General features: G+C 46.2%; 1 protein-coding gene across 1 annotated transcript; it reads right to left on the reverse strand.

Annotated features, from left to right (window-relative positions):
* Positions 1–888: 888 nt before the first annotated feature.
* IL17D (interleukin 17D) lies at positions 889–22,679 on the reverse strand. Its single transcript, XM_040426220.1, has 3 exons — positions 22,361–22,679; positions 12,646–12,953; positions 889–1,532 (listed from the first exon to the last, which is right to left on the reverse strand). Exons 1-3 carry the CDS (start codon positions 22,376–22,378, stop codon positions 1,208–1,210), a joined length of 651 nt encoding a protein of 216 aa, XP_040282154.1. The 5' UTR covers positions 22,379–22,679; the 3' UTR covers positions 889–1,207.
* Positions 22,680–25,047: the final 2,368 nt, after the last annotated feature.

A 25,047-nucleotide genomic window follows, 5' to 3' on the forward strand; every position in this document is an offset into this window, starting at 1 on the left:
TAGAGTGTATTGGCTTCGATGAGCCGAAGTTATTGCTTTGCGAAGTCTCGCAAGACTTCACATAATAACTTCATAAATTAATTTGTACTGTAAAAAACAATTTCCCGAACTCGGGTTCGGTTCCAAGGTACCACTTGGAACCGAACCCGAGTTCGGGAAATGTTTTTTTACAGTACAAATTAATTTATGAAGTTATTGAGCGAAGTCTAGCGAGACTTCGCAAAGCAATAACTTCGGCTCATCGAAGCCAATACACTCTAATACTGTACAGTATTAGAACGAAGTTTTATGTGAATTGACTTCGGATGTTTCACCTGAAGTCGATTCGCTCATCCCTAAATGGCACCTCTATCGTGTCCTACGCTGTTAGTAGGTTGCAGGTGAACCCGCTCAGTAGGAAGTGACCGTTACCATCTGCCTGTTCAGTAGGGCAGGTTTAAATGATATATTTACACCTTTGTCATACAAATAGTATACTGTTTTGTGTATGTGTACAGTGTTTACGCACATCTATGTGTCTCCATGGTAACAGACTACAAACAATCCAGTTGTAGTCTGAGTTTATTTTCTCAACTGTCCTCTAGAGTCTACTTGCTAACCTATGTAATGTAGAAAAAAAATAGGGAACAGAGGTGATTAGAACTGCGAGATCAGACCACAGAGTTTGTTTGTAGTCTGTTGCCATGGAGATGCATAGTTCTGTGTAGGTGCTGTATATACAAAACGCTAGGAAATATTCAATCAAGAATATTTTTTTTAAAATTACTTTATAGACATACAATATTTAGCATTTAAGGTAGTTATGCCGCCTTGATCTGACGTTGTGACCGTAGTATCTCTTGGTTTAGCATTTTGCTGATGGGTAAGTGTAATGAGTTTCTGCACTTGAGTTGTGCACTTAACTGTGTTTCTCCCCATCTGGACTATTGGGAATTGTAAGCGACTGTCACTAGTGTCCATAGTAGACACTTACCATCCATCCCTGACTGATTGTTGAGTATCATGGTCCTCACCCCAGTGCAGCTAGATTTACATAACATTTAATATATATTTCTTCTCTAACCCTGCTTTACAGTGCAGCACAACTCTGGACCCTCTCATCCGTCAAGATTTGTGTTTACTCTAGGACATCCTACCACCATTGTACCTGTAGAGAAATTATGAGGGCTTCCCAAAGCCAACCTTGTCCTGATCCATACTCTGTAAATCAGTTGGACGATGGTTTCTCACTTTTATTGATAGAAACCTTGAACTTCTCTTTCTCCAGACTGGAATTTGCAGTGTCCGCCTCCGACTCCTTCTCGGGATCCGGTACACAAGTGCAGCCGACTGGGATAGTGATGTAGTCCTCAACATAAACATAGCGACCACCAGTGCATGAAGATGTACGACGGAGGATGACTGTAGGCATGTAGACTGGAGTAGAGCGGAAGTTGAAGTTTTCCTCTCCATAGGGTCCAGTCAGGCAACCCTTGCAGAGACAATATGCTTCTGGGATGTACTTGGGATACCGCATGGGGTTGTATGTTATTCTAGAAGAAAATCAATACTGTGAGTCCTGTGTCTGCAAATGTATAACGGGACATCTGTGACTTATTTAATAGACTTCATGTCTGGAACGTACAACTTTAAAGTGAATGTCCATCTAAATAGGTTCAATTTTCTTCTAACATACCTTCATGGTCAGAGCTTTGTTTTTCTGATACTCCGGCATTGAAATGAATTGAAAAGATAACCTACTGACTGAGTGCCTGCAGCCACCACTAGAGGGAGTGTACTGCCAATGGTTATACATAGAACTCAATGAGAAGACTGTATTCAGGAAGCTCCCTCTAGTGGTGACCGACTGTGGCCAGCATTTTATCTTTTCTATGTCTATGCAGGAGATTTCATGAAAAATGCACTCCAACCGCTGTAAATATATATTAGGAAATTAATCAGCACTGAATAGACTTAAAAATAACATGATAGTCAAAGGCAGAGTCTCCCTTAAAAGGTAAGCAAGTGATGATATATCTCTACAATTGCTGGGATTCTATAAACCACTAGAAAGGAGAGGCACCTTTGGATTCTTAGCAGACACAGCGCTGCTGGATCTTGACCCTGCATCTGGTATTGTAGCACCATCCCATCCACTTGAATGAGGCAGCCCTGTAGTTTTCTACAGTCCTGTTCAGAGAAAATGCAGTATGTACTCCTTCATCCTAGTGATGGGGGACCGCAGCGGCCCAACAACCTTATTGTTTTAGCTGAAGTTGTTGTTGCATTAAAGGGGTATTCCGGTTGTTACAAGTTATCCTCTACCCACAAGATAGGGGATAACTATTAGTGTTGATCATCCATGCCCACTCGTCGCTTGTGAAGAGCAGAAGCTGACTGGAAAGGCGACGACCATGTTGCAGCTGGTATTCCACTACTGCCCTCTGCTGCTCACAAAGCCTGGCCAACATATGGAACATAGAGTTTCAGCGCGTGCTTATGTCGCACAACAGTCCGTGAGCTGGCAATTGTAAGCGCTGCTGCAGCGTTGCCAGACAGGTGGCAGCTGTAGATGACTTTCGGAAATGGGCACACACTCGGCGCACCTTCACCAGTAGCTCAGGCAAATTGGGGTAGCTTTTGAGAAACCGCTGAACCACTAAGTTGAACACATGGTCTAGGCATGGGATGTGTGTGAGCTTGCCGAGCACCAAAACCGCCACCAAGTTACGGACATTATCAGACACAACCATGCCTGGTTGTAGGTTGAGTGGGGAGAGCCACAGCTCAGTCTGATCCCTTATACCCTGCTACAGCTCTGCAGCGGTGTGCTGTTTGTCGCCTAAGCAAATTAGTTTCAGCTCGGCCTGTTGCTGCTTCCCCGCTGCAGTGCTACAGTATACTGCTTCTAGCTACTGACTGATGGCTGACTGGTGCTGCAAGATGAGAATTCAGAGGTGGAAGTGGAGGAGGAGAAGGGGGGATTGCAGCCACTAATGTAGGTGGTGGCGGAAATCCTGATGGAAGTAGGGCCCGCAATCCGTAGCACCTGTGCCATCCCAGGGTACAACTCGCTCCCGGCCTCCACAACGTTTACCCAGTGTGCCATCAGGGAAATGTAGTGTCCCTGGGCAAAAGCACTTGTCCATGTGTCAGTCGTTAAGTGGACCTTCCCAATAACTGCGTTGGTCAGGGCACGGGTGATGTTATGGGACACATGCTGGTGTAAGGCAGGGATGGCACACCGGGAAAAATAGTGGAGGCTGGGGACTGAGTAACGAGGGACGGCCACCGCCATCAGGCTGCGGAAAGCCTTAGTGTCCACAAGCCTAAATGGCAACATTTCCAGGGCCAGCAATTTGGAAATGTGTGCATTTAGTGCTATGGCCTGTGGGTGGGTGGTTCAAAGGCCTGGGGTATGGACATCTGTACGCTGCGCTGGGACACAGAAGTGGATGTGCTAGCTGATAGTGCTTGCAAAGGTCTAGGTGCAGGGCGGAAGGCATCTGGGCCTACGTCTTGGACAGGAGATTGGCCAGCACGTAACACGGGAAGAGGAGGCAGTGGTGTGACTCGCAGACAACTGATTGTGGACCCAGGCATTTGGCCCACCTATTAGGGTGCTTTGATGCCATGTGGTGGATCATGCTGGTGGTGGTGAGGTTGCTAGTGTTCACGCCCCAGCTCATTTTGGTACGGCACAGGTTGCAAATGACAATTCTTTTATCGTCCGCACTTTCCTCAAACAAACGCCAGACTGCGGAAACACCTACCCCTTGGTAAGGGAGATTGCCGCAAGGGGGTGCTCCAGGGAACAGTTGAGGGCCTGTTTGGCGTGGCCCGCCTTCTCCCTTTTGCCACCCCATTGCCTCTTCCAGTCTGTTGCGGTGCTGCAAATCCCTCCCCCTCTGTACTGCTGTCCTCGCTCGGCTTGCCGCCTTCCCAGATTGGGTCAGTGATTTTATCATCCACCACCTCCTCTTCCACTTCCTCACTCTGGTCATCCTCCTGACTTGTTGACCTAACAAGAACCTCATATTGACAACTGTGTCTCATCCTCATCATCAACCTTTTGAGACACTAATTGCCGTCGACTTATTGTCAACTGTGTCTCATCATCATCATCCACCTTGTGAAACACTAATTGCCGTTCCCCACCGTTATCTTCTTCTGACTGTGGAATCAGTGCACAAAATCTCCTCATGTCCCTCTTCAAGCGGGCTTGGCGAGAGGCCCAAATCAAGGAATGGCGCAGAAAAGAGCTCCTCGGAATATCCGAGTCTGGGATCACTTGTTTGCCAAGACTCAGGGTGAGGATTCTGTTGACCAGACTCTTGGCTACTGAGACTGGACTTTGTGGAAGACAGGGTGCGGCTTAACCAACTGGAAGCATTATCTGCAATCCAACCGACCACCTGGTCGCACTGGTGTGACTTCAAGAGTGGTGTCCTGCGCCGCCCTGCAAACTGGGACATGAATCTAGGTATCGTGGATGAGTGTGTTTCTTGTGCTCTTGCAGCAGGCACAGTTTCTCCGCGCCTGAGCCTGTCTGATCCTACGGCTCCTGAGGCAACAGCGCTCTGATTACGTCACTGGGCTTGGCGTATGGCCAGTGACACTATTGAGGCTGTTGCCCTCAGGAGGCGTAGGATTGGACAGACGCAGGCAGTCGGCGATACTGCGGCTGCGTGAGATTTCATGCACAAGAAAGGATGAAGCAAGGTTCGTATGTTGAATAAATTATATGACGTAGCGGAGGAGCGGCGCCGTTCAGCTCGGCTGGGGGAGGAAATTTATTTATGAGGAGGCGTGCTGGGCTTGAAATAAAGGCGGGCTTGGCACTGCAGGGGGCGTTACTGGGCTTTAGAGGAGAGGAATAACGCCCCTCTGGGCACCTTGAAGGTTCATTAGCATAACCGAAAAATCGCTTTTTTTAATGTAAATGACAACATGAAAAAAAGAAAGAAGACCCTTGCTGGAAAGAAGGTAGTTTTTTGAACATTGCAATGGTAACAGCTTAATATGCTCAAACTAGGTGACAAATTCCCTTTAAAAGGACTTTTGGGTCTCTAACCTTTCAACAGTAAACCCTGCCTGAAAAAAAATAAAACTATTCCTGTCCCTACATAGGGCCCGTGGCAGACCAAGCAGCTGCCTTAGGGCGCAGAGACGGGGGGATGGAAAAATGAAACTTTTTTTTTTTTTAAATACCCTGTATTTTTCACCCCTGGGCCTTATGGGGCGAATTCTAATGAAGCGCTTCCATTTTGGAAGCGCTTCATTAGTACCGGAGGACCGGGAAGCAGTGAAGGATCTGTACTCACTGCTTCCTAGTCCTCCGCTCGGCTGTCTGCTGTAAAGGGCTGCGCACCATGTGACCTCACTGTGCGCATCCTTCACAGCTAACGGCCGAGAACCAGGAAGAAGAGCGAGAGCGCTGGTGGTGAGGAGCGGCGGCGTCCAGGAGCAGGAGAGGTAAGTTATTAATTTTTTTTATATATGCGCTGATGGCTGACATGGGGGCATGATGGCTGACATGGGGACCATGATGGCTGACATGGGGGGCATAATGGCTGACATGGGGGGCATGATGGCTGACATGGGGGGCATGATGGCTGACATGGGGGGCATGATGGCTGACATGGGGGGCATGATGGCTGACATGGGGGGCATGATGGCTGACATGGGGGGCATGATGGCTGACATGGGGGGCATGATGGATGACATGGGGGGCATGATGGCTGACATGGGGGGCAAGATGGCTGACATGGGGGGCATGATGGCTGACATGGGGGGCATGATGGCTGACATGGGGGGCATGACGGCTGACATGGGGGGCATGACGGCTGACATGGGGGGCATGACGGCTAACATGGGGGGCATGACGGCTAACATGGGGGCTGATGGCTAACATGGGGGCACGATGGCTAACATGGGGGCACGATAGCTAACATGGGGGCAAGATGGCTGACATGGGGGCACGATGGCTGACATGGGGGCACGATGGCTGACATGGGGGCACGATGGCTGACATGGGGGCACGATGGCTGACATGGGGGCACGATGGCTGACATGGGGGCACGATGGCTGACATGGGGGCTGATGGCTGTCATGGGGGGCTGATGGCTGACATGGGGGCATGATGGCTGACTTGGGGGGCTGATCTGAGGCACTGGGGGGCTGATCTGAGGTCTGATTAACACTGGGAGTTTGATTGCTGGTCTAACCTGAGGTGCAATAGAAAATATTTTTGGCTTATTATCCTCCTCTAAAACCTAGTTTTATGGGCCGGTGCGTCAAACCAGCGATTGTCTGAAGCTGAGAGAAGATACCAGAACCACACAGAGGAGAAGCCAGCTGCTGCAGATGGGACCAGGGCCAGATGAGCAGCGAGGGGGGGCGCCAAAATGTAGCTTCGCTTGTGTTGGCAAAAATCCTTGCATCGGCCCTGTCCCTACACTATCTGTCCCTTATGCTGCAGCTCTCCCTGACTAAGACTGAGCCGAACCACGTGTCATCGGGTGCTATATAGCACCCGATGACGCATTCCGGCCAGCCAATCACTGTAATGCCAGTAACCAACATGGCTATGGCATTAGGCCCCTTTCACATGGGCAAGAATTCCGCGCGGGTGCAATGCGTGAGGTGAACGCATTGCACCCGCACTGAATCCGGACCCATTCACTTCAATGAGGCTGTTCAGATGAGCGGTGATTTTCACGCATCACTTGTGCGTTGCGTGAAAATTGCAGCATGATATACAGTCAGGTCCATAAATATTGGGACATCGACACAATTCAAAAATTTTTGGCTCCATACACCACCACAATGGATTTGAAATGAAACAAACAAGATGTGCTTTACCTGCAGACTGTCAGCTTTAATTTGAGGGTATTTACATGCAAATCAGGTGAACGTTGTCAGAATTACAACAGTTTGCATATGTGCCTCCCACTTGTTAAGGAACCAAAAGTAATAGGACATAATAATAATTATAAATCAAACTTTCACTTTTTAATACTTGGTTGCAAATCCTTTGCAGTCAATTACAGCCTGAAGTCTGGAACGCGTAGACATCACCAGACGCTGGGTTTCATCCCTGGTGATGCTCTGCCAGGCCTCTACTGCAACTGTCTTCAGTTCCTGCTTGTTCTTGGGGCATTTTCCCTTCAGTTTTTTCTTCAGCAAGTGAAATGCATGCTCAATCGGATTCAGGTCAGGTGATTGACTTGGCCATTGCATAACATTCCACTTCTTTCCCTTAAAAAACTCTTTGGTTGCTTTTGCAGTATGCTTTGGGTCATTGTCCATCTGCACTGTGAAGCGCCGTCCAATGAGTTCTGAAGCATTTGGCTGAATATGAGCAGATAATATTGCCCGAAACACTTCAGAATTCATCCTGCTGCTTTTGTCAGCAGTCACATCATCAATAAATACAAGAGAACCAGTTCCATTGGCAGCTATACATGCCCACGCCATGACACTACCACCACCATGCTTCACTGATGAGGTGGTATGCTTAGGATCATGAGCAGTTCCTTTCCTTCTCCATACTCTCTGGTACAAGTTGATCTTGGTCTCATCTGTCCATAGGATGTTGTTCCAGAACAGTGAAGGCCTTTTTAGATGTCGTTTGGCAAACTCTAATCTGGCCTTCCTGTTTTTGAGGCTCACCAATGGTTTACATCTTGTGGTGAACCCTCTGTATTCACTCTGGTGAAGTCTTCTCTTGATTGCTGACTTTGACACACATACACCTACCTCCTGGAGAGTGTTCTTGATCTGGCCAACTGTTGCGAAGGGTGTTTTCTTCACCAGGGAAATAATTCTTCGGCCATCCACCACAGTTGTTTTCCGTGGTCTTCCGGGTCTTTTGGTGTTGCTGAGCTCACCGGTGTGTTCCTTCTTTTTAAGAATGTTCCAAACAGTTGTTTTGGCCAGGCCTAATGTTTTTGCTATCTCTCTGATGGGTTTGTTGTGTTTTTTCAGCCTAATGATGGCTTGCTTCACTGATAGTGACAGCTCTTTGGATCTCATCTTGACAGTTGACAGCAACAGATTCCAAATGCAAATAGCAGACTTGAAATGAACTCTGGACCTTTTATCTGCTCATTGTAATTGGGATAATGAGGGAATAACACAGACCTGGCCATGGAACAGCCGAGAAGCCAATTGTCCCATTACTTTTGGTCCCGTAACAAGTGGGAGGCACATATGCAAACTGTTGTAATTCCTGCACCGTTCACCTGATTTGGATGTAAATACCCTCAAATTAAAGCTGACAGTCTGCAGTTAAAGCACATCTTGTTCGTTTCATTTCAAATCCATTGTGGTGGGGTATAGAGCCAAAAATGTTAGAATTGTGTCGATGTCCCAATATTTATGAACCTGACTGTATATTCTGCATTTTCCACGCAACGCAGGCCCCATAGAAATGAATGGGATGCGTGAAAATCGCATTGCATCCGCAAGCATGTGCGGATGCAATGCGATTTTCACGCATGGTTGCTAGGAGATGATGTTAGTAAATTGATAAAAGTCAATTTACTGTATTATTTTCCCTTATAACATGGTTATAAAGGAAAATAATAGCATTCTTAATACAGAATGCTTACTAAAATGTTGCTTGAGGGGTTAAGAAATAAAAATAAATTTACTCACCTCATCCTCTTGTTCGTGCAGTCGGCGTCGTCTTCTTTCTTCATCTTTCAGGTCCTGCAAAAGGACCTTGATGACGTAATCGCACTCACCATGTGGTGAGCGCGGTGACGTCAGCGCAGGTTCTGCTGAATGAAAATAGAAGGATAGATTACGTCATCAAAGGTCCTTTTGCAGGTCCTGAAAGATGAAGAAAGAAGACGATGCCGACTGCGCGAACAAGTTGATGGGGTGAGTTATTTTTTAACCCCTCAAGCCACATTTTAGTAAGCATTCTGTATTAAGAATGCTATTATTTTCCTTTATAACCATGTTATAAGGGAAAATAATAAAATGAATAGAACACTTAACCCAAACCCGAACTTCAGTGAAGAAGTCCGGGTTCGGGTCTGGGTACCACATTCAGTTTTTTCTCAGGCGCGTGCAAAACGCATTGCACTCGCGGAAAAAACTGAACATCGTAACGCAATCGCAGTCAAAACTGACTGCAATTGCGTGACTAATCGCGCGGTTTTACTGCAATGCACACACGACTCATCTGGAGCAAATCCGGAACGCCCGTGTGAAAGAGGCCTTACAGTGAGTGCCAGTACTTCCCTGGATGTTTATTGGCTGCGTAGCCCAACACTAATAACTATTAGATCAGTGGGGGTCTTACCGCTGGGACGCCCACCAATAACAAGAATGGGGACCCCATACCCCTCGGAGCCCCCCAAAAGGAAAAGAGCGTCAGGTCGGGAATGCAAACTGCCTCTCCTTTCATCTTTATGGGAGTTCCAGAAATAGCTGAGCACTGTACTCACCTGTCTCCGGAAATCCCATATAGATGAATGGAGCGGCTGTGTGCATGCTCGACCTGCTCTGTTCATCTCAGGGGCGCCTAGGGGTAGGGGTCCCCTTTCTCGTGATTGGTGGGGGGTCTCAACGGTAGGACCTCAATACTGATCTAATGGTAATAACCTATACTGTGGCTAGGGGATAACTTAATTACAAAGAATAGGGCTTATAACACCAAAGGATATTCCCCTGTGCTACATCTCTGCACAGGTCATCAGTATCTGATCGGTGGGGGTCCAACACCCAGGAGCCTCGCCGATCAGCTGTTTGAGAAGGTACCGGCACTCCTTTAAGTGCCATGGCCTTCTCACAACTTTTCCTTGGCCAAGTGACAATAGGTCACGTGGCCTAGGAACCACGGGCTGAATAGGGCTGAGTGCAATACCAAGCACAGCCGCTATACAATGTACAGCACTGTTCTTGGTGAGCAGGGAGAAGGCCGCATCCGTGCCTTCTCAAACAGCTGATCGCTGGGGGTTTCGGGTGTCGGTCCCCACCGATCAGATACTGATGACTTATCCAGAGGACAGGTCATCAGTAAAAAAACTCTCGGGAAACCCTTTAAAGTTTTATTCTGCCAGATTCTGCTCCTGCAAGTGCCCAAGGAGAAGCCTCTCCTCTGCTCTGAGAGACAGCTGTAGTGCTCTCCTGATTGGATGCTACAACTGTCACTCACAGCAGAAGGAAGGGCCTGTGAAGCAGCTCAATGCAGAAATCACTTCACAATGAAGCTCCACCTCCCGGGCACTTGCAGGAGGAGAACCTAGCTGAATAAAAGTTTATATTCACACTACTCCTGCTCAGAAAATCTCCACAGAATGTATGTTAGAGAGGTACACCATAAATGTCCATCATCAGATAAAGTGGTTCTAACTCCCACACATTGGGACCTGTTGAGAAAATTGTAGTCACCTGGTACCTGTTACTCAGGTTTTGGCTTTCTGTTTCTCTTCACTGGACTTTTGGTCCTCATCTGTCAATTTCCTGCACATACAGGGTCATGTGTGCTGCTGCAGCCAATGACGTGAGGACACGTAATCACTGAGGCCAGTCATTGGCTGCAGGGGTACATGTGACCTCATCTCAGCAGGAACTTGGGGATCGGAAGTCCAGTTAAGATAGCCCAGGAGCTGGAACCAAACACTGGGGACCAGGCCAGTATGGAATTCTCCACAAGTCCCAATGTCTGACGGTTAGATTTAAAAAAAATACATTGAAACCCTCTTTAAGTATTGGTAGTTCCTAACCAATAATATGTGATCAATATTAGGATAGATGAAAAATGGTGTAAGATGCCCACCAACACTTGAATGGGTCCGCAATCCTCAAAATACCATTCAAGAGAAAGGGTCTGCATTCGCAAACGGCGGGCACATGGTCAGTGCAGATAGTGTTCCGCAGCACTGGCATGGGACGCACACATTCGCGTGCATAAACCCTAAGCCTATGTAATGGGTCATCATCTAACCACACAGACTGCAAGCAAAGCCTTTCATACACATTAGATCCTTACAGGGGGAGCATCCGGTTTTCAGCAAGCATGATATGCTGGGCATCAGAATGTCAAGGCTGTAGCAAAGAAATGGAGGATTTTAAGCACCGGGGGATCACTGTATTATTACAGAATGTCACTGCAAAGGGTAAACTGTTGTAATTTTTATTTATTTATTCATTCATTTTTTTCGCTAAGTGAAATGTTGTGATTTATGGCCAGTTATTTATGCATTTATGGACAGTTTAGGGTTAATACCTTGGCTCATTCCCTTCAGTTGCTAGGAGATGCACATAGGTCTGCCCCTTGGTTAGTGAGTAGAGAGTGTAGTTGTGTTACAGAGAGGACCTACATGTGCAAGATACTCCGAGCTAGGCCCAAGCTCAGAGAGCCTTCATCTCTGAAACAATCTACAGCCAAGGAAGCTAATATCAAAACTACTCTAGAGAGAAGAAGTTAGAAGGTCCAGAATCTGCAAGGCTGTGCATTGGAGTCAGACAGCAAGGCATTGTGGATGTTTAACGCAGACAAAGACTTTGCTGCAGGGAGAGGGGAAATTGCTAGCACACCTTTCCAAACTTGGGCATGGTTTGGCCAGCTGTGTCTTAAAGGTGTTGTCCGCTTTTTTCTATTGATGACCTATCCTCAGTTCCTCTGGTTAGCACTGTAGTAATTATAACTATGACGTCCCCATTCACTTCTATGGGAAGGCCCTCGTCTATTTAAGTGAACATGAGACGCCACAGTTGTAATTACACTGCTGCGGTTGCGACAGCGAGCAGGTAAACAATGAAGAGAAGCTGATCGGCGGGGGTGCCAGGAGTCGGACTCATGCCGATCTGATATTGGTTAATTAGGCCTCATGCACACGGCCGTTGTGCAGCCGTCCGTGCATTGGGGACTGCAATTTGACGCAATCAACTTGAATGGGTCGGTGATCCGTCCACACTGTAAAAAAATAGAACATGTTACGGTGAGGGCCGCAATACGGCCACAGCCGGGCAACGGCCATGTGCATGAGGCCTTATCCCGAGGATAGGTCATCAGTAGAAAAAAGCTGACAACCCCTTTAAATCTGCACCCTTCAGCCTGGGAAATTGCAGAAACATTTCAAAGAACTTCATTGCATGCTTAAGGTTGTTAAAAAAGACAGGGTGAAGGAGTACTACAACCTCCATCATTGCTGCTGTCCACACATTTCTATTGGGGAGGAATTGCACTGTGATCTACTTGGAACTGGTTGGATATATTACTACTCCCATTCTGCACTTTAGTAAACAGAGACTTATTTATTTACACCAATGGGCCTGGTTACTGACTCCACCATTTGCTGGACATTGCACCCAGGCGAACATCTAACATCAAGGAAGCAGCCCAAACCCAGGGTGCGCCCCGAGGGAAGAAAGGGTGCGCTCTCCAGTCAATGTGTAACCCCAGGGAGAGCCAGAGGGGAGATTGGGACTGTGATCTGGGAGTGCTACAACAAGTCCCCTGGCCACAACCACTACTCCCATCCTCCATGCACTCCTCAGCGGGCCGCTGCAACCCCACAGACAATATGGATTAACAATTTACCCTAGATTTTAAAGAGATCATGGTTTCAGTGTGAGCAATAGATTTTACAGAGGAATCCACTCCCAATACCAGATACAGACATCCATAAAAGTATCTGAAGTCACCTGTATGCCCATGGGGATATGCTGTGGATATTGACCGGTAGCCGCTGCTTGCCGTCTGCCGGAGCTCTACCTCGGGTCCCAGCTGGGCAGCTGATGTTCTCCTTCTCAAGTGGCTGAAGCTGCAGTGTGTGGTGATAGGCGCTAAGCATACCAGCAGCCAGGTGTCCATACATCTGCTCCAACACCTCCTCCTGGCGGTCAGCACAGGCCTTGGTCTTTGGTGGTGCTCGCTTTACTGGTTTAGACCCCTCACAGCTGACAGTTAGTAGTGCGAGGAGCAACATCAGAACGGCTTGTGCCAAAAAGACCTGTGGACAGGGGTGAAAATATTCATAAGTAGTCCTTCAAAATTAGTCTCATAGGGGCCATGACGAAATGATTGTTGATTTTTCTTATTGTATTTTTTATGTTAAACATTGTATTCAATGGGGTTTCCGGGTTCGAAATATTGATGACCTATCCTCAGGATAGGCTATCAATATCAGATCAGTGGGGGCCTGACACTCACCACTCCCGCCGATCAGCTGTTTGAAGGGGTGGAACATGTCACGGCTGCAGTACCCTGCAATGCTACTACTAAGAAGACAATGTGCAAGTAATCAATGCAGAGGCCGCAGCATTTGCACTAGTGCTTTGGCCCTTTAAAACAGTTGGGGTGCCCAGCGACAAACCTCCTATCGATCTGACAGCCCATACATATTATGAACCCCGAAACCCTTTAACCCCTTCAAGACCCTGCAATTTTTCACGATAAGGACCAGGCCATTTTTAGTAAATCTGACGTGTCAATTTATGTGGTGATAACTTTAAAACGCTTTTACTTATACAAGACATTCTGAAATTGTTTTCTCTTCATATATTGTACTTCAGGACAGTGGTAAATTTGAATCAAAATATTTCATTTTTATTTATAAAAAATACCAAATTTACAAATAAAAATTATTAAATTTCCAAATTTCTATTTCTCTACTTTTAAAACAGATAGTAATACCTCCAAAAATAGTTATTACTTTACATTCCTCATATGTCTACTTCATGTTTGGATCATTTTGAAAATGACATTTTACTTTTTTTGGACGTTTAAGTTTAGAAGCAAATCTTAAAATGTTTCAGAAAATTTCAAAAACCCAATTTTTTAATGACCAGTTAAGTTATGAATTCCTTTGTGGGGCTAACATATTAGACACCACCCATAAATCACCCCATTTTAGAAACTACACCCCTCAAGCTATTTAAATTTGATTTTACAAACTTTGTAAACCCTTTAGGTGTCCCACGAGAAATAACGAATAATGGGAATTAAATTTCCAAATTTAATTTTTTGGGCAGATTTTAAATTTCAATCCATTTTTCCTGCAACACATCAAGGGTTAACAGCCAAACAAAACTCAAAATCTATTACCCTGATTCTGGAGTTTACATAAACACCCCATATGTGCTCAAAACATGATGTATAGGCGCACAGCAGGCTTCAGAGTGGAAGGAGCACATATGGCTTTAGGATAGTGGATTTAGCTGGAATAGTAATTGGGAGCTATGTCAAATATAAGGGTACTTTCACACTAGCGTTTTTCTTTTCCGGCGCTGAGTTCCGTCCTAGGGGCTCAAATCCGGAAAAGAACTGATCAGTTTTATCCTCATGCATTCTGAATGGAGAGTCCGTCCTTCAGGATGCATCAGGATGTCTTCAGTTTAGTCTTTTTGACTGATCAGGCTTTTCAGAAAAACGTAGCATGCTGTATTTTTACCTCTGGCCAAAAATCCTGAACACTTTGACTGAACGCCGGATCCGGTCTTTTTCCCATTGACTTGCATTAACGCCGGATCTGGCGCTGTGTGTTCAGTCAAACCGGATCCGGCTTTTGCATGTTAAACCCGAAAAATGTGAAAATAAAAAAGTTAAAGTCCATAAATGGCGGATCCGTTTTTTCCAATGCATTTTTTCATTGTGATCAAAATCCTGATCAGGATTAAAATGTAGTCCGTTTTCACACGTTTTTCCGGATCCGGCGGGCAGTTTCGGTGTCGGAATTGAACGCCGGATTAAAACAACGCTAGTGTGAAAGTAGCCTAAAGACACCCTGAGGTGGCCCTACAGTGGAAACCCCCAAAAAGTGACCCCATTTTGGAAACTACACCCCTCAAGGAATCTTTCAAGGTGTGTAGTGAACACTTTGACCTCAAAGGTGTTTCCTAGAATTAGGAAACACTTGGCAGTGAAAATGAAAAATTGCATTTTTTTCGAGAAAAAGTTGCTTTACACCCACAATTTTCAATTACCCAAAGGATAAAAGGACAAAATGCACCCCACACCCACATTTTGTTCCCCATTAACCCCTAAATACGGCAACACCCCATATGTGCTCAAAAAATTATGTATGGGCACACAGCAGGCTTCAGAGTGGAAGGAACACCATATGGCTTTTGGAGAGCGGATTTAGCTGGAATGGTAATTGGGAGCTATGTCGCATATAAAGACAACCTGAGGCAGCCCTACAGTGGAAACCCCCAAAAAGTGACTCTATTTTGGAAACTACACCCCTCAAGGAATCTTTCTAGGTGTGTAGTGAGCACTTTGACCTCAAAGGTGTTTCCTAGAAATAGGAAACACTTGGCAGTAAAAATGAAAAATTGATTTTTTTTTCTAGAAAAAGTTGCTTTACACCCATATTTTTCACTTTACCAAAAGATAACTATATGGCTTTTGGAGAATGGATTTACCATATTTTTCACCCTATAAGACGCACTTTTCCCCCCCAAAAGTGTGGGGGGGGAATGGCATTGCGTCTTATGGGGCGAATGCTGCCATTTAGCACTGATACACCGCTGGCCGCGATGCTGCACAGCGCGGCCGGCGATGTATAAGCGGGGTGGGAGGAGGGGCTGGGGGCCGGCAACTGATATTGGAATGGCAGCGGGGCCCGGTGCAGTCACTGTATTCTCTTACACCAGCCCCGCTCACTGTAGTATTTATATGTAACGTGTAGGCATGGGAGCTTTGTTAAACTATAGAAATCCTCTGCAGCAGTAGTGAAATCCACATAGTACTGACTTGAAACTACTGTAGCAGGCAGGCCAGCATAATGTCCCTCCCTACGTCACGCGCCTGCTCCGCCTGCCTTATTCATAAAGTGAGAGGAGCACGCGCGTGACGTAGTGAGTGATGTTACGCTGCCACCCGGCCTGCCTGCTATGGGAGTTTCAAGTGAGTACTACGTGGATTTCGCTACTGCTGCAGAGGATTTCTATAGTTTAACAAAGCTTCCATGCCTACACGTTACATATGAATACTACAGTGAGCGGGGCCCGGTGTAATAGAATACAGTGACTGCACCGAGCCCCGCTGACATTCCAACACCAGTTGCCGGCCCCCACCCCCTGTATTGAGGGTCATTCACTATTTACACAGGGACACTGTTATAGGGAGAATCTGTGGATGACACATATATAGCATAAGATGCTATATATGTGTCATCCACAGATCCCCCCATAGCAGTCATCCACAGATACCCCCCGTTACAGTGTCATCCACAGATCCCCATAACAGTGCCATCCACAGATGCCCCCATAACAGTTTCATCCACAGATCCCCCATAACAGTGCGGCATCCACAGATCCCCTCCATAACAGTGTCTTCCACAGACCACCATTAGTTCAAAACCCACCAAAAGCACACATTTTGGTTTAAAATATTTTTTTTCTTATTTTACTCCTCAAAAACCTAGGTGCGTCTTATGGGCCGGTGCATCTTATAGGGCAAAAAATACAGTAGCTGGAATGGTAATTGGGAACTATGTCGTATATGAAGACACCCTAAGGTGGCCCTACAGTGGAAACCCCCAAAAAAGTGACCCCATTTTGCAAACTACACCCCTCAAGGAATTTTTCAAGGTGTGTAGTGAGCACTTTGACCTCAAAGGTGTTTTCTAGAATTAGGAAACACTTGGCAGTGAAAATGAAAAATTGCATTTTTTTTTCTAGAAACAGTTGCTTTGCACCCACATTTTTCACTTTCCCAAAGGATAACAGGACAAAAAGCACCACACCTTTTGTTTGCCATTTCCCCCCGAATACGGCAACACCTCATATGTGCCCAAAAATTTATGTATGGGCGCACATCAGGCTTCAGAGTGGAAGGAGCACCATATGGCTTTTGAAGAGCGGATTTAGCTGGAATGGTAATTGGGAGCTATGTCGCATATAAAGACACCCTGAGGAGGCCCTTCAGTGGAAATCCCCAAAATGTGACCCCCATCTTGGAAACTATACCCCTCAAGGAATCTTTCAAGGTGTGTAGTGAGCACTTTGGCCTCAAAGGTGTTTCCTAGAATTACGAAACACTTGGCAGTAAAAAAAAAAAAGGCATTTTTTTTCTAGAAAAAGTTGCTTTACACCCACATTTTTCACTTTCCCAAAGGATAACAGGATAAAATGCACCCCACATTCTCTTTCCCATTTCCACCCGAATACGGCAACACCCCATATGTGCTAAAAAAATGATGTATGGGCGCATAGCAGGCCTAAGAGTGGAAGGAGCACCATATGGCTTTAGGATAGCGGATTTAGCTGGAATGGCAATTGGGAGCTATGTCACATATAAAGACACCCTGAGGTAGCACTACAGTGGAAACCCCCAAAAAGTGACCCCATTTTGGAAACTACACCCCTCAAGGAATCTTTCTAGGTGTGTAGTGAGCACTTTGACCTCAAAGGTGTTTCCAAGAATTAGGAAACACTTGGTAGTGAAAATGAAAAATATGATTTTTTTATAGAAAAAGTTGCTTTACACCCACAGTTTTCACTTTTCCAAAGGGTAACCCCACATTTTGTTCCCCATTTCCCCTGAATATGGCAACACACCATATGGGCTCAAAAAATGATGTATGGCGCACAGCAGGGCTCTAGAGTCAAACAGCAAAATATGGATTTTGCTGACCTGAATTGACAGACATGGATTTTAGGCCTCTTTCACACTTGCGTTGTTGGGATCCGGCATGCACTTCCGTTGCCGGAGGTGCCTGCCGGATCCGGAAAAACGCAAGTGTACTGAAAGCATTTGAAGACGGAACCGTCTTCCAAATGCTTTCAGTGTTACTATGGCACCCAGGACGCTATTAAAGTCCTGGTTGCCATAGTAGTAGTGGGGAGCGGGGGAGCAGTATACTTACAGTCCGTGCGGCTCCCGGGGCGCTCCAGAATGACATCAGAGCGCCCCATGCGCATGGATGACGTGATCACATGGATCACGTGATCCATGCGCTTGGGGCGCCCTGACGTCACTCTGGAGCGCCCGGGGAGCCGCACGGACGGTAAGTATACTGCTCCCCCGCTCCCCACTACACTTTACCATGGCTGCCAGGACTTTAGCGTCCCGGCAGCCATGGTAACCACTCAGAAAAAGCTAAATGTCGGCTCCGGCAATGCGCCGAAACGACGTTTATCTTAAGGCCGGATCCGGATCAATGCCTTCCAATGGGCTTTAATTCCGGATCCGGCCTTGCGGCAAGTGTTCCGGATTTTTGGCCGGAGCAAAAAGCGCAGCATGCTGCGGTATTTTCTCCGGCCAACAAACGTTCCGTACCGGAACTGAAGACATCCTGATGCATCCTGAACGGATTACTCTCCATTCAGAATGCATTAGGATAATCCTGATCAGGATTCTTCCGGCATAGAGCCCCGACGACGGAACTCTATGCCGGAAGAAAAGAACGCAGGTGTGAAAGAGCCCTTAGGTGCCATGTCGCATTTAAAATATTCCTGAGGTTTCCAGAAATAAAACCCCCAAGAAGTGACCCCATTTTGGAAAGAGCACCCCCGTACAAACATTTTAATTGTTGAAAAGGGTACTTTTCAGCAAACAGGTGTCTCACAGAAGGCAGAAACACTTGTTATAGGATTTTAAAGCACACATTTGTGAAAATGAAAAATTACTTGCAGACCTCAATTTTTCACTTTTACAAGGGGTTAAAGGAGATAATGCACCCCAGTATGTGTTCCCCATTTTCTCCCCATTCAGGAAACACCCCATATGTGCTTGTAGCCTGCTGTATGGGCGCACAGCAGGCAAACAGCTAAATATGAATTTGGCTGGCCTGAATTGGCAGACATGGATTTTAGATGCCATGTCGCATTTAAAAAAATCCTGAGGTCCCCAGAAATTTTAAAAAACACCAAGAAGTGACCCTGTTTTGGACAGTGCATCCCCGTACGAACATTTTAAGTGGTGGAAAGGGTACTTTTCAGCAAACAGGTGCCTCACAGAAGGCAGAAACACTTGTTAAAGGATTTCAAAGCATACATTTGTGAAAATAAAAAATTACTAGCAGCCCCAATTTTTCCCTTTCACATAGGGTTAAAGGAGAAAATGCACCCCAGTATGTGTTCCCCATTTCCCCCCCATTCAGGAAACACCCCATATGCGCTTGCAGCCTGCTGTATGGGCGCACAGCAGGCAAACAGCAAAATATGGATTTTGCTGGCAGGCCTGAATTGGCAGACATGGATTTTAGGTGCCATGTCGCATTTAAAAAATTCCTGAGGTCCCCAGAAATTAAAAACCCCAAGAAGTGACCCTGTTTTAGACAGTGCACCCCCGTACAAACATTTTAGGGGTGGAAAGGGAACTTTTGACCTAACAGGTGTTTCATGGAAATGAATATGTAGTGGTTGGTGAAAAGTGGATATGTAAGCTATGCGGACTAAATCAGAGATATAAAGTGGTAAAACTTTGTCGTCTGTACAATGTGTACGGCCAGCTTTTTGTACCGCACTTTTGTTTTTCATGTGGCACTGTAGGGCTTCAGAACTTGATCTGAAAGATCAACCCCTCCCATGTGCCTGTTGTAGTCCAAGTTGCAAACTGGTTTGGGGGTAGTGGTTGTGGTACCACGTACAGGAGCAGGGGAGCTGGACGGGGGGCATCCTGGGGGTTCTATCTGGGAATCTTTCCCTTCGGAAATGCGGAACTTGTGGGTGTACCTGGAGCCACTCTCACAAAGTTTGTAAATCTTAATGCCATACCTTGCCCGTTTGCTAGGCAAGTACTGGTGGAATCTAACCCTCACTTTGAAAAGTAATAGGGACTCATCTAAACAGACATTTTTATCTGGGTTGGACACCTCAGCAAACCTGGTGTTAAAGTGGTCAAGGACAGGCCTAACCATGAACAGACGGTCAAATGTCGGGTCGTTATGGGGTGGGCACTGTGCATTGTCATTGTAGTGTAGGAATTTACGAATTGACTCAAATTTACTGGGGTCCAACCTGACTAGTTCAGCACCGGTCACCTCCACATGACCCCCCTGGCCTCCCCCGCAGCCCCATGCTGCTTCCGATGCTGCGATGTGCCGGTCTTCATTGACAATCGCAGCGCTTGGAGCTGCAGGGTGGCGGAAATACGCGATGCTGCTCTTACCCGACATGGATGCCTGCAGGTAAAAGCAGCCATCGCGCTCCGGTTCCCCCGCGATCCTGCCCCAGAACCCAGCATACCATGCGCCTCCCGTTCAGCTGCGCCATACATGTACGGCGCGGGTCCTCTACGGGTTAACCTGCACAAAGTAATTAAAATGATCCTTCACTTTGGAGCCATATTCAGTTAAAGGGGTGCTAGTGGTAGCCGCCTCTAAAACAACTTAGGGTAGAGCTACAGACTGCCCATTTGTGCCGGTGACATCTACGGGCTCACTGCTAGGTGGAAGTCTCCGCCTAGCATACTGATGTGAAGCCCGGTACGTCACTGGCAGTAAACAAACAGACCTTGCCCTGCCCAAGAGGGAACATCGAAGCAAAGAAATGCTGCAATCATCCACTCATACATAGTAAATGAGTAAAGAATGACAACATAACAAACTTCCTTTATCACATTTTTCTGGAATATTGCTGGATTAATCTGTCACTTTTTCCCCAAAACAGCACTGTAATATAATGTGCAGCTTCACAGGACCAGAGGACGAAGAAGAGTCGTAGTCGTTTTACTTTACATGTTAACATGTTATCACAAACTTTCTGAAGTATCTTGGCATTTACTAGTGAGATTTATAAAAGTGTGTGATAATCCAGAATATTTGATAATCTACTCTGAAGCTGAGCCTGTGCTCATGCCCTGCTAATGGGAGTAGCGGCACAAGTTGGAAATTGTCAGGGTCAGGCTAAACTCTAGCGGCAGGTGGACGCTTCTTCATCCGCAGGGACAGCCCCCACAGGGGAAGAAGTCCTGCTGATGAGACGAATCGATTCCCTCATCTCTAAGGTTAGTTTTACACTGCCTTTAGTAGTTCCGGCACGATGTTCCTGCCGGAGCTCTCTGGATCCAGCATTGATGGATTTTACCGGAATGCCCAGTATGCATGTAACAGTTTTTCTCTGGCAAAAATCCAGTTATATTTGCCGGGTAGCGGCTGGATCTCTGCTGGACCCCATTATAGTTAATGGGGCTGGTGGGCATTCAGGAACCATCAGGCAATGCGGATCCAGAGAGCTCTGGCAGGCTGTTCTCTGCCGGATCTCGTGCCGCATATGTGAAACTAGACTAGGTATTAGGTCTGACCGAAATTTGTCAGCTGCTATGTATAAGAGTATATTCACATGCAGCAGATTTGTTCCAGAAATGTCTGCGACTCTCCTGGTCATCTCAATGGCACTTGTAGAAATCCACACCTGCAGCAGAAACAAGCGCGTTCACATGCCTGGAGTTAAATTCTGCAACAAATGTGAATATACCTCTATAGTGTCGTACTATGTACCGCATGTGAGGCAATCAACCAGGCAGGGCCTGATGGACACCACGGTGGGAATTTATCAACCCTGTATGGCAGTTTTCTGTTGTACAAAATTGTGGAATTGTCATTTTACACAAAATTTGCTACTTTTTGGAAAACAAAAAAGGCCCACCTCAGACCAACACATCAGTACACAGGAGTAAATCATACGTGAAATCTGCATCAGCCAATAGCTGGTGTAGATTTCAGTTTCGGTGCATGGACAGCTCAAAGATGAGATACGTTTAGGGTACAGCTACACATCGCCATGTGTCGGGTGACAAGAAAATCACGCGACATTTGTTCTAATGATTGCCAATAGTGTTGCAATGTGACACAAAAGTTGCAAAAAATCCAGACATGTTGGATTTTGTATTGCATGTCGCAACTTTTCTACTATTGGCTTTAATAGAAGTTGCGAGCGACACGCGACTTTGCCTGCAACTTGGTTGTATTTTCACAGCCAAATCACAATTGTAAAGTAGTCAAGCAGCAAGTTACATGCACATATTTTTGTGTCAAACTACTTTTCTGCGTCTTGCGGTCGCCGTAAAGCCTTACAAATTTGGTGCCTCTTACCCCAATGGACTTTTTGCTAAGACCGGTAGAAAAGCCTGTTCTTAGAAAACCTCAAACCTACCCCTGAGAATATAACGTAGCTTCTGCAGAACTAGGCAAAGACTAGAGCGAAGTAATCTTTCCAGAATATGCAGAAATGCTAACATCAAAAATAATTCCACCTCCCACCACGAATAACCCCCTAAAATCCACCAGCTAAATACAGGCATGAATGTTCTGCTCCCCGTGACCAAGTCATCCTCTCGTACAAAGAAGCCCACTGTCTCCAGACAGACCCTCCTGTTTTGTTAACCTCTTCACTACTGGCCGTACAATGAACAGGGGTACAGACCCTCCTTCCTCTTCTCACACACCTCCATCTCCTCCCCTCTTCTTACCTGGTTCCTTGGCTGCATCTTGAATATCTGAAGCTCAAGTCTGAGGATGACACAAGATAGATGACCAAAGAGGGGGAGGAGGCAGGGGGGGGGGGGGGGGGGTATAATATGTTCCTCAGCTGGACTGAGAGGAGGGAGGGAGGGAGACCTAATGCAGCTGAGGGATATGAGGGTCTACAGAATGAGACAGACAGCAGAATGGGAGGGAGAACACAAGTTATGCAATATAATGTACAGTATGATCCTAGGGAAGGGAGATGGGGGAGATGTACAGGGAGCACAGGTTGCAGATGATGGGGGTAGCCTGGCGACGGGGGTGCTATGTACAAAAGAGAGCAGCTGGCAGCAGATGGACACAGGCAGATCTTCCACCCGCTCCTGGCCTCACACTCTCACTGGAATAGGGCTGGAAAGATGCCCTAGACTACAGGCTACTTTACACAAACAGGCTGGGGGGCTGTGCTGACTGAATTAGCAGTTTTGGACAGCAGTCAGTGCACATGGTGTGTAAAGCCATGTACAGACACAGAGGTTCCCCGATTCTGCTAGCGACCCCCTTATCATTTTTTTTTATTGTGCAAACATCTTATGATATGCCTTGAAGGAAAAAAAAAAGCTAAATTGTACTCCCATCCATAAGGGCTCATGCACACGAATGTATTTTCTTTCTGTGTCCGTTCCATTTTTTTTTTGCGGACCGTATGCGGAACCATTCATTTCCATTCCGCAAAAAATAGAACATGTCCTATTATTGTCCGCGGACAAGGATAGTACTGTTCTATTAGGGGGCAGCTGTTCAGTTCCGCAAAATACGGAATGCACACGGACGTCATCTGTATTTTCCAAGTATGTCCCTTTAGTGTCCTCTACACAGTAGTCAAAGGGGTATTCCAGTTAGAACATGTTATCCCCTATTCACCGGATAGATAATTGAGGATGCAGCTCAAATCATGACGTGCAACAGCATTCTCAGGTCATCGCCCAAAATCCAGAACTGTCCGACTGGATCTTGGATGTTTGGGAGAAGTTTATATCATTCAACATTTTCATTTTCAAATTTAGAACCCTTTACCTATTAACAAGAGTGAAGAGTGGCTACAAAGAGATTCTCTAAATAAAGACGACCCAGTACGTGCTAGCATTACATGGACATCCTTTTCATTTAATGGTCCCTGTGTATTCTGCTTTTCTCCTGTGGTGGTGCTGTAGGGAAACTGAACACTTGCTGCTACAGTAGGTTTGCGCACAGATTACAGCCGATCTCCATGGCCAGACACCCTTTGATCAGCTAGTCATGGACGTTCCTACTGTCCTACTTACTGTACACAAACCCTTTACTGCTACTAGAAGTGACATCAACCAGTGACTAAGAACACGTTTTGAAATCTGTCTAACAAAATAACTAGTCAGGTTATGGTATGGTGGGCTGGAGAGGACTAACAAGCTGAAGGACTGTGAAGGTAGCTGCATGTCATCACATTGAGCATAATACTGAGTCATGTTGTGGGCTGCAGGCTGTGCCCAGCTCACGGAGTCCAGCATGAGCCCCATATTTATTAAACCACTCTCCTGCTATTATGTGCTGGAAAAGAGGTTGTGGCCTTTACAGTCATGCATCTGTCTTCATAAATGAGGCCTACTATGTACACATCTGTAATATATGCTATGCATGATTCTGTATTGTTCACCCAATTACAGTAATACAAACACATGTCGTTAGTTAGTGGTTTTCCCAGAGGAGAATATTTTTTCTTTTAAAGCTGGACAGAATAGTTAAAAAAAAAAGAATAAAAGCATTACACACATCACTGATCCCCCGCCACTGCCATTCCGACTCTGCACTGGTCTCTGCTCCTCTCCACTTCCTGCTCTCGTCTTAACACAGAGGAAATAGCAGATGCCCGCTCAATCACCGGTATCAATAGTGACCCACCTGAGCCAGTGACTGAGTGGGCATCTCCAACCATTTTCTGTATTGAGTAGGAATCAGGAAGTGGAGATGGATCAGTGAGGTGAGTAATGCCTCTTTTTTTTTATTGTCAACCCATTCTGTCATTTAGAAAAAGGAAAATTCAAAATCGCCTAGCCCCTGGAAAACCCCTTTAAAGTTTTTCCCTGGTAGGAACACAGGCAAATAATCGTGTGCACCATTAGGGTACATTCACATGAACGTATTTTGTTTCCGCATCCGTTCCATTTTTTTGCGGATTGGATGAGGACCCATTCATTTCAATGGGTCAGCAAAAAATGCGGACAGCACACCGTGTCCTGTCCGCATCAGTATGTCTGTTCTGTAGCCCCGCAAAAAATATAGAGCATGTCCTATTCTTCTCCATTTTGCTGACAAGGATAGGCATTGTTGCAATAGATCTGCAAAAAAAACGGATGCAATACGGATGCCAAAAAAAGGACGTAATCTATATTTTTTGAGGATCAGTGTTTTGCGGACTGCAAAACACATACGGTCGTGTGAATGTAGCCTTACCATTATGAACATCTAGTGATCAGCTGTAATCTGTGGGTAGATCCAGAGGTAAGTGCTAATTTTCTCTACAGTGCCACCGCCGGTGAAATCAAGCAATGCATGGCACCCGTTGAAATTCAAACGCATCAGGTCTTCCAAAGCAAGAGATGTCTTTTGTAGCTACTCGTCATCCCTGTTAAGTGATGGAGGTCCTGTACCCTGG

This window comes from Bufo bufo, chromosome 3, assembly GCF_905171765.1.
Source record: "Bufo bufo chromosome 3, aBufBuf1.1, whole genome shotgun sequence".
In the NCBI taxonomy this organism is placed as follows: Eukaryota; Metazoa; Chordata; class Amphibia; order Anura; family Bufonidae; genus Bufo; species Bufo bufo.

Coding starts and splice junctions, on each gene's coding strand:
- IL17D (XM_040426220.1), bottom strand. Junction 1,533..12,645: donor ATATCCCCATGGGCATACAG/GTGACTTCAGAT, acceptor ATTTTCTTCTAG/AATAACATACAACCCCATGC.